The sequence below is a fragment of the Athene noctua genome, chromosome 12 (assembly GCF_965140245.1).
Source record: "Athene noctua chromosome 12, bAthNoc1.hap1.1, whole genome shotgun sequence".
NCBI lineage: Eukaryota > Metazoa > Chordata > Aves > Strigiformes > Strigidae > Athene > Athene noctua.
This window is the reverse complement of record NC_134048.1, coordinates 19,626,974-19,637,497: the sequence shown is the minus strand read 5'-3', so window position 1 is coordinate 19,637,497 and position 10,524 is coordinate 19,626,974. Positions and strand designations below refer to the sequence as shown.

The following is a 10,524-nucleotide window of genomic DNA, read 5'->3' as shown; positions in this document are numbered from 1 at the left end:
AGAAACGCTCTTCTCCTGCACCCCAGCAGCCAAAAAAAGCCTTAAACTTCCCTTGGAAAAGGAGCAGCACAAACCCCAGGAAAGCTTCAGAGCCAGGTGCCAGGGCAGCATCTCCTCCAGCAGTTGGACCTCTCAGCATCAGCATGCGTGAGTACCACTGCCCCACTCCAAAGGACACAGGATTTGCTGTAATTAAAGAGGGGAGAAAAAAGCCACATGGAGCGATGAGATTGTTCCTTGCTGTTAGAAGCCAACAAAATCAAAACAGACCCAGAAGAGTTTCATTAGTCCAGTTTTTATTCAAATTAACGGATGGGGAACTACAACATGATTTTCTTTTATAATATAAATATATATGTTTCTTGAGTCGTTCGTCGCACTGGACAAGAGAACTACTTTGCAAAGTCCTTGGTCCTTCACATTCATGCAAAAAATCTTCAATTTAAAAAATGAGCTTAAACAGTCAACCAACTCATTACGGTATACTGTCAGCTACTGAACCAACAAAGTCTGTTTTACAAAAACAAAGAATTTCACACCCAGGTAAATTATTTCACAATTGGCCATTACTTTTAAGGGGGTGGTGTTTATACATAAAATTTACAAATTAATATTCTTGATATTTATTTATTGTCACTGTAGATGAAAATAATTTATAAACCCATAAACAAAGATAAGGGCAGAGAAAAAAAGTGAATTAACGTATTTCCAGCCTACAATGTCTAATGCACTCCCAAACACGGTAGCTTTGAGCAACAAATCATGCTCCTGTGAATGTGATTTGTGGGCATGATGTTAAGCCAAGGGGCAACTGCTTTGATACTACATTTTACTAGTAATGAATCCCAAAGGTTAAAAACGAGCTGCATTTATCAGTTGAACCATCCTGTTAGCTTGATGAATAAGCATCGCACATCGCTGGCTATTAAGGATTTTGGTCTCCAAACACTGCAAACGAGAGAACAGTATTAAAGCTTTCATGGTGGTGTCATGCAAATGCTGCCAAATATATTTATGGTAATTACAGTGCTGTATACATCTGTACAAAAAAAGTATTTGGATAAACTGAATGAATGGAAAATTGGTTTTAATCACCCCCAATTTATCTATTAGGCACAAATGGAAAAGATGGACTTGATTCAAACTTGTTTAAACAACAGATTGCTTGAGGCAAATTTATCCTGCTTTACATATGCCTGCCTGTTTGGCCAGCCCAGCAGCCTGTGTACCCACAGGAGATGCCGTTGGCTTTTGTGGGTGCACAACCCCAGGGATGCTCAAGTCGCCTTTGGGAAACCCACGGCCAGAATCCCACAGGGGATCAGCACATGGGGGACCCCCAAAAAGAACCAACAACAGGGGAGAGCTGAGGAAAACCTTCCTATTTACAAAGGGCCACGGTGAGGGAATAGCCTGAGTTGGGTTTGTAAAGCTTTTACAAAACCTCCTGCAGTAATTTCAGTGGTTCTGGCAGCCCGGGGGGGTTGCACGTGCACGCTGTTGTGCGCATGGCATCCTCCTCCTTCAAGCAGCACCGTGCTCATGCAGGAGCAGAGGAATGAAACTGCTGAGAGACAGCTTGTCCACCAAGCTGACTAGGAAGCAAACACATGGCACAAGAAAATTAAATCAGAGTTTGAAACCGTTGTAAAATAACTAATAATCTAAGAGCGTACTGGTGACTGAGGTAATGAATTTTAATTTATCTCATAATGTTGAGCCCAGTGCTGTCCTTCTAATAGGTTGGAATCAACATACGAGCTATTCCAGATCTTAGTTACAACATGTAATTTCATGTGCAGAAAACACAGATTCACACCTGCATCACGGCCAGCAAAACCTGCACTGGAGTGTAAGAATTAGATTCAGAATTTAACAGAAGTGTCATTGACGACCATAAAAAGCAATCCAAAAAATTTAAAATTGTCTTATAAAAATATTTACAGTAAAATTTGTTAGCGCTAATGCTACGTTTTCAGTCCTAGAAAAAGGCAATCTTTAAAGGATCTGGCTCAGGCGCTCAGAATTAACAATACAAACACGAAACCACACGCCAAAGATGGACAAATTCAAAAAAAGCGTTTCAAGGAGGGGGGGGATACAGCTGGTTCATCACGTGTTACTGTTATTCATATTGCATAGCTGGAAAACGAGGTCACTTGACTTGCATAACACTGCAACGTTTGAGAAGGAAAGAAAGAAATGTGTCATTTGCCATTGAGAACTGGCTGCAGCCAGGAACAGCATGGCTTATCCCTGGCAAGGGCTGCGAGTCCTAGCCCTGTCCAGCAAGCTGCAGGCCTAGGCCAGCAGAAATGCCATTTTACAATAGCAGAAAAACACCAAAAACTGTTTTCCTTATAAGCAAGGAAGCTTTATAAAAAGACGCATAGCAGGGGAAAAATTCTCCAACCTTCAAGTATATCCAACCTTTCACATCTGACAAACACGGCGAATTTCAAACTTGCATCTCTCTAGCACTAATTACTAGATTTTTATCTCCAGCCCCACAAAAACTCAGTCTCCAGGTAATATTTGCCATTGCTCCAGTGATGCCATGAGTGTGGGGTTAGCTGGTAACCGCTCCCAACTACTGGGCTATAGAGTAGCTCTTTAGCTTTACGTTCCCTGTGTCTATACCAGGCCTAACAAGGGCCCAAATGCTTGCCCACCCATCTCAGTCTAACCAGAGATGCCAACTCTGACCAAAATGCTGTGCCTGTCCCATTTTATCCTCTGTTCCCACCGGCTGCATAAAAGGAAAACACCTTTTGGCATTTGCTTTCAGGGCAGTGAATTTGAGTCAGTGCAACCCAAGGCATCATCTTGTTTCTGTCACTCTGAAGATGCATCTCAGGACTCTGATCTGAAGGCAGCTGCAGACGTGGATACATTCCTCAATAGCTTTTACAGTAAGCAACACCTTGGAAAAGAGCAGCATGTCATACCACTATTTTGGCACGTTTCACTGCAGATTGTAGAAATCAAAGCAAAGGGTTTAAAGGGTATTATAAAAAGACTAATATTTTTTATTCTTTTCAAGACTTCCGAGCTGACATATGGTGGAAGGGTAGGCTTCAAAAACAGTACTGCCATGTCTTTGGACAGTTTGCTTTTCTCAAAACAAGAATGTCCAAAGAGGAGTGGGTGCTACTTCATGTTGCCCATGAAGGTCAGCCCTCTCTGTGGGAGGCACACAGCAAAGGTAGGTGCTGCTTCCCCCCCAGTGAACAGGCACCCATCTTAAACAGACCACATCAGCTCCAACATTTATCTACTTATTTACAGAAGTAGCCTACTCCTCTACAAAAGCTGCACAAGGTGTGATGTAGCCTTAGATCTCTCTGAAATAAATTTTTAAGTATCTTTCTTTTCTACTGTAGAAGGTCACATGGAGTCTTTTTGACAGGAGACCTATGGAAAAGAAGCCAGCAGAACAGCAGTAAGTGTTGGAGCTCGATAGTAACACAGGCAGATTCTGTCCTGCAGGCCACCTGCCCACTACAAAAAGCCTCAGCTGATCTACAGAGGGAAAAAAAAAAAAAAACAATAATAAAAAAAAAAAAAAAAAGAGATAAAATATTTGTCTTCATTAGTTCTCTTTAGCTGGGGAGTTTTTTTGGGAGTCCAGCCCTGTATGCAGAAACATTCCAGAGCTCACAAGGACACAAAAAGGTATTTTAAGGTCAAACATCATCTTAAACAGAAAGTGTTAAGAATTTGGGATGTAAGCAAGACAGCTACATTACAGCTGGATCTAGATTTGTCTGTTTTGAATAATCTTATGAATTCTTCATACTAATAGAGGAACACCTTCAGTACAGGCAAAATTAAAATAGCAATTACAGTGACAATGATTAGCTAATCTCCATGCTCTGGAAGCATTAAAACACTGCAAGTATTTTACCTTGCTCATTAATCACTGCTTGGGTGACAGAGGATTCTCACTGTATGTAATGTCTCTACATTAATGGCACCATAAGGTATTTCTTTTAACATCTAAACACACTATTATGAAATGGCATTGAGACGCTGGACAGAGCTAGAACTGGGGCTTTCAGCACAGCTGAAACGCACGGGCTGGGAATACTTTCTGTTCAAGCAACGTTTGTTTCACAGGAGCAATAAACCCCATCGGTGCAGCACACGTCTTGTGGGGTTGCGAAGTTCTGCGTGGGTCAGGTGCTGAGACTTCAGCCCCAGGGAAGGCACTGCCCAGCAGGTCCCATCACGTACAGCAAACAGCATTCATGGCAAGTAGAAAAAAAAAATCACATGGTATTTATTTCCGCCATACAACAAGCATTTCAGGGATACATACAGCAGTCCAGTGGCATGTACAAACGTATGACTGAGACAGCGTCACACTCAAGCCAGAGCACCCTGTTCCAGTCCATTTCTGCTGACTGCTTTTCTCAGTTGGTACTCACAAGTTTTTACTGCCAGTAGTAAAGTCCACCCTCCAGGCACAGTGAGTAAATAGTTCAACCGATAATGCGCACCGAGCATCAGTAGTGAAGAAATCCAGAAGGGTTTGTTTTTACTCACAGGCCCAAACGTAGCAGTTTTGTTTCACACAAGAAATTCAGTGCCTGCAGTTCAAGCACAGTGTTTATCTCGGGACACAAGCCATTGAGAAGAACAGTTGATTGCACCACAGATAACAAGCAACACCTCGCGTCTAGCACGGAACATGTCCCCGGAGGGATTTTCGCTTTGCTATGCAATCCACCGCAGAGCAGATGATGTTTGTGACGTATCACTTGTCATGCTAAGACGTTAACAGCGATGAGATGGGTCAAGTCGGAGGTCAGTCAGCTTCCCAACACCACCTAGCTGGATCCACTGCACTTCTGCTCCTCGCGCTGGCTTGATCGTGTGTCACAACGGTTTGTGAATCACAGCCACACCTGTGGTAAGAATGGACAGACACAGTTAGCACAGGAGCAGCTCCTGGGCTGAGATGTGACTAAGATCATCCTGCAAAGCCCAAGTCCAGCAACAGGCTAGCAGAGAGAGAGCTGTCTACTATTTCTGTGACTGTTTCTTCTACTGAAAGCAACATAAAACATACAAAAAAGTAAGATTAAAGCTTCAGGAGGCAGAGCCCTCACGTTTATGAATGACCCCAGCTGCTGCCAGCTCTCCCACTGTTTACCTGCGTAACTTCTCCCCGTGCTCATGCTGGTCGGTAGTAACATCCACTTGTCTGTGATGGGGTTGTAGTATTCCACCGAAGCCAAATTGCAGGAGCCATCATCTCCTCCCACCACGTAGAGGAGACCATTCACCGCACACACACCTCAAAGCAGAGCACAGATGGTTAGAGACGGGCTAACTCATCCCCCACGACGCATCGCCTGCCACATTCTGGTTCGTTCCCAAGCAGAAACCTCATCTTCCATTTTTATCACTTTCTTACAATACTGATGGCTGACATCACTAGCACATTACTTAAAAACTACACAGACAACTGCAACCAAACACCATAAAAAGGTTTCTTGTGGTTACCTGCATTTCTTCTACACATGTTCATGTCTGCTACTTGTTTCCAGGTGTTTGTTCCTGGATCATAGACTTCCACACTCTTCCTCACTAAGGGACCGTCGTGCCCCCCAGTAGCGTACAGCAGCCCGCTGAGAACACCAACCCCTGCCAAACAGAGCCCAGCGTTAGCCAAACATACAGGGGAAAGGGTTGCATGTCCCTGGGTCTTCTGCTGGGTACTGCCTCGGCCTCTCCAAGGCATTTCCAAAACAGGGGCCACATGCCTCAAGACCACCTGGGACATGGTCAACTCTCCACCCAACCATCACATGGCAGTAGAGCAGGCCTGTGCAGTAACACCTGGCTGACGTCCTATCCTACAGGGCTGTGCCCCTTCTCAGGTAGATGTTTGTCGGAGATCAACAGTCTAGTCCTACAACATTCATCTGCCTTTATTCAATCTCTTTGGACTGATTTGTTTTCTCTTCCCTTTGTCTCCCTCACTGCTGCATCCTACCCCACCTTGTTTCCATCTGCCTGATCTTTTCAGCCATGGGGTCCTTTGCTTTTAGCCTGATTCCATTCAAAGAGCTTTATTTTTGATTTTCTTGCTGCCTTTGTGCCCATGACTTCATCCCTTGGACACTCTTCCTCTTCTCAACAACTTACGGGCTCCGGTTCCTGAGGCTGTTGCTGAGTTCCTCTCCCCCCAACTCCTGCCCCCAAACATGGCAGCAGCCCTTGGCACAGATAAGGTGCCTCCAGTGCCTCCAGTGCCACCTTCCCAGCCACTTTTGCAGGCCCCTGGCTCAATCTCTGGGATCTGAAGGGTGCTTCTGCCTAATACTAAGTAAATTAATTAATTTAAATGTTCACCAATCCATGAGAGTTAAAAGTTTCAGCAACATACCTTTGTTAAGTTCAAAGGCCTCTATTAAAATTAACAAGGTGGGATGTTAGTAAAACAGAAACACAGATCCTAATTGCATCATTTCAACCACAGGCATTAACCAGCAGGATGGCCCCTGTGCCCTGAAGATGGACTCGTGCTGACGACTGAGGGAAAGGCCCAGAGCCAGAAAGGTGTGTGCAGGGAGGAGAGGGGCTCTACCAGTGTAAACCTGACAGGTTTTCAAGTTTGCCCCTGTGCAAAGATCTTTCCTGTTTGCCACGTGCAGCAGAGGGGAAGGAGAGCACAGGAGCAGCGCTGTGATGGTGAGCTCTCAGAGAGCAGGCGCCACCCGGCTCGGCAGCTCCTGTGCCACAGGAACATCTCCCAGTGGTGTGTCACATCCCCAAAACACGATGTGTCACACTGCTCCGAGCCTTGCCACGGTCTGCAGGAGCACAGACCACAGCAGCCACTGTGCTCCACTCACAGGACGCCAACATGAGGTGGGCAGAGAAACCATCTGCACGTTATTGTACTTCCCTCACCCAACAACCAGCCAGCACCTGAGACCAACAGATGAATTAAAGCTCTGGCAGACACATCACTGTCTGGGGGATGCTGCTGCACATCTACCACCGTCACCTCTCTCTCCTCCAGGTTTTCTTAACTTGCTACTGGCTGGGTTTGGCTTTGACCAGCCGTCTCTCATCCCAAGAGGTGCTGAAATCCCAACATGACATTGGGATTCATGGTTCATCTCTGGCAAACGCTGGTAAATAATCTCTAACTGTCATAAATATCCACCTTACTGGGCCAGTCTGGGTGAGGTACTCCAATATGCACCACTTTGGAAGAGCTGAACACATCCCAGTGTACATCCTGGCCCCAGAGCTGTACAGGGTGCCTCCCAGTTGCCCGGGGAATGGGAATTCACTCAACTGGTGAGGAAAGCCTGCTGCATCTGAGCCCAGCAGCCTGGCTTTGCAGCACCTTAGCATTTAACTATATCCAGCCGTTAGCAAAAAATGTTAAGAAATAATTTAATCAGTAAAACTAATTTAAGTGGGAAGGCAACAAAGTAGGAAACACTCTAAGGCTTTTCCACCTACAACTGCCTCTCCCTGCGATGAGACAGACAGGGCCCACACGGACAGGACATCCCTGCCAGGAGGGGAAAGGGAACCCCCAGCTGGTCCCACAAATGCGGGCAGCACCCACACATCCACCCAGCCCCACTGCCTGGACTGGGGTCCCCCGGGGACTTGGGGACACCCCTCCTCACCGCCACTAGATGTCAGCAGCAGGACGGCAATGCCGGCAGCTCTGAGCACCGAGTCACTTTCGGAGCTGACAGATCCATAGGTCGTGCTGCAGCGCCACTGGTGATGAGCGGCACGGGGCTGTCCCCTCCCCGGGGGCTGCTGGAGGGGCAGCTGGGGGACAACCAGAACTGGAGGAGATCAGCTTTCAGGTTGGGAACAGTAAATTGCAAGGGTATTTGGCAGGCAAGTAAGAGCATTCATTCCCAAAACTGGACTTGCCGGGTGGAGACCTACTTGCAAAGCAGCACTCTGTTTCAGACAAAGAAAACTCACTAAAATCCATCTCTACGGGCACAAATTGTTTTGGGGTGTTTCAACATGCTGTCAACAAGACGAGATACTGTTATAGGAGAACGTTCTGTTCTCCTACAAGGTTGCACTGGGCTAGATTTAAAAGCATCAAGCAGATGCTAAAAACCTCTTCAACTGATTTCAAACCAACAGTGTGTGATCATATTTACCTCACCTGGAGTTATGGAAAAGGTATTAGAGTGAGGAAAGAAAGAAGGCATGGAGAGAGCAGCCTCTCAACCACCCAGCTCAGAAGAAATTCCCAGCACAGCTTAACCTGCAGGGTCATTTCAGCCCCACGCAAAGGGCAGCCTCCAGGCTTGGCTAGCTCTGGGTAACTGCCACTTGGGCTACTGCGCAGTGAGAACTGCACAGCTGGACATCAGGGAGGACCCACTGCACACACTGAGCAGTGGGACCAGCGCTGACACATCCCCTTTCATCTGAAGATGATTTTAAATGGAATGGATAAGAACTTTTATCTCTTTTAGAGAGGAACAGCCCCAGAGAAGACAAGTGCCCACAGGGCCTAACATCACATCATAAGCTAGACACCATCAAGACTAGAATATAATCCCTTTTTAACATGTCCTTTCCTCTAATCCTCCAGATCACCAACTCCTGTCAGCAAAAGATACACTAAAAAAACTAGCTTAGCTGGGGCAATCTGAGATGAATTTTGTTTCCTTGACTTGGTCCTGCGCATCACCCAGTGCAGATGTGCTTTGTGCTGCAAATCACCCACTGGATGCTTGAAGAAAAGACCCAAAAGGAAAATCCATCTGACAACCCCCAAATGATAGGAGAGGAGGTGCAGCTTGGCTTTCCGGTGCCCGCCTGAGCCTACAGCTGGCGATTTAGAAAGATAACTCTGCTTACAAGAGAGATGCGTCTGTTAGCGAGGCTACTTAGAAACACTGAACATTATTTCATTAATCCAGAAATTAATTTCAGTTTGGCAGATTTTAACCAAGTCAGGAGAGCTGCTAAGAGCTTCCAAGCAATTATGGTTCTTCCCCTCATGGGAAAGCGGGGGGAAATAACAAGTTGTGCTTGCCAGCCCAGCAATGCCAAAACACGCTTTTCCTTCCCTGCCACGAGCAGAGGAGAATCCAGTGACCACCAGCTCTGAAGAACACATCTCGGGGGCAGTACCTGCACCGCTGCGCCGAGTGCTCATGTCGGCTACGTAGGTCCATTCGTTCGTGGCTGGGTTATACTGCTCGACGGTACTAAGGCACTGACGGGACGCTCCATCGTAACCCCCCACGGCATAGAGCTTACCTGGAAGAGACACACATTGGCATCGGCATTACAGCTACGACTGATTTATGTTACCGTCACGCCCGACAGCCCCAGGTGAGGATGGATTTTGGCTGAGGAAGGCCCTGGGAGATGTGCCTAAACCCGCTGGAATGTCGGGGGGGAAAATCCTAACAAAAGGGTCTGAAGTAGACTCGCAGACAGGCGGGACTGTTTTTAAAGCTGTTAAAGCTGTCAACTAAGACACGGAAACAACACGACACAACAGCTTAATTAGAAGCCAAAAGCCCAGAGGGTTTTCCAAATTACTTGTTGGCCCAGGAGAAGAGGTAACATCAAAGTGTGTTCTGCTGATCGAGCATTTCCTCCTGTTCAGGTGCCAGAAGGCAAGGTGTGCTGTCAGAGGTCGATACTGTACATTAATTACAATATCACTTGAGCAATAAATATGCAATAGCCTGTTGTGTTAATATAATACCTGCATGGAAACCTAGACCAGATTCTGAACAACCTGGGCCAAACCAAAACCAAGCAATGCTGCTAGCACAGCTGAGGCCAGCCTGTTCACTCATGCCAAGTGATCACAACACAGAAGAGACTCCACGGGAGACCCTCAGAACATGGGATGTCTGTCCCTCCCTACCTCAACTCAATGCAAGTCTAACATACACCTAGTGAGACCAGGGAAGCACAGTCAGATGTCACAAGACTACACCCTACACGAAACAAGGCTGATGCTCCACCATGTCCTCAGTTCACAGGCCTGACTGATACTCTCTCCTTGTCTCCCTGTATCATCTATCAGCTTGTTTTGCATTTAGGCAGCAATCTCTCTGGGCAGAGAGGGTTTCTTTGGGCTTCTTTAGTACAGCACCTAGTACAAAGACATTCTGGTTCAAGATCAGGCCTCTTAGATACTACAACAAACAAACATTAAAGTTCAACAAATATGCAGGAAAATTCTAACCTAAATTCTTGTGCAAAACCCATGAATAAGACCAATTTTCAATCCATAACAGCAGAGCCTGGTGATACTATGCAATTCTTTGTATGCACATGAGAGTCCCACCAGCAGTTATCATCTCCAGTCTTACACTTTTGCATCCTCCTGTCTCCTTGACATTTGCAAGGCTCCAAGAACAGGCCAGCTCTTTTCCTTCTCCCTCGGCTCCACTCATGGCCTCCTCAGGCTGTGATCATGAGGAGAGGTCTACAAGGATCAGGTTTACAATCGAGCTCCTTCTGCATCTTCCTGTCTCTATAAACATT

The 10,524-nt window shown here is 46.3% G+C and overlaps 1 protein-coding gene across 3 annotated transcripts in view; it reads right to left on the bottom strand.

Annotated features, from left to right (window-relative positions):
- Nucleotides 1-289: 289 nt before the first annotated feature.
- KLHL3 (kelch like family member 3) overlaps nucleotides 290-10,524 on the bottom strand; it is a 55,281-nt gene continuing 45,046 nt past the window's right edge. For 2 of the 3 annotated variants that reach the window (XM_074915924.1, XM_074915925.1), the window contains 4 exons: nucleotides 9,148-9,276; nucleotides 5,512-5,652; nucleotides 5,159-5,302; nucleotides 3,588-4,910 (listed from right to left, as the gene is read on the bottom strand). In XM_074915924.1, the coding sequence (XP_074772025.1) occupies nucleotides 4,882-4,910; nucleotides 5,159-5,302; nucleotides 5,512-5,652; nucleotides 9,148-9,276 (443 nt within the window). In that variant the 3' untranslated portion in view covers nucleotides 3,588-4,881. Of the gene's footprint in view, nucleotides 4,911-5,158; nucleotides 5,303-5,511; nucleotides 5,653-9,147; nucleotides 9,277-10,524 lie in introns of all 3 variants that reach the window. The other variant, XM_074915923.1, reaches the window with a different exon arrangement.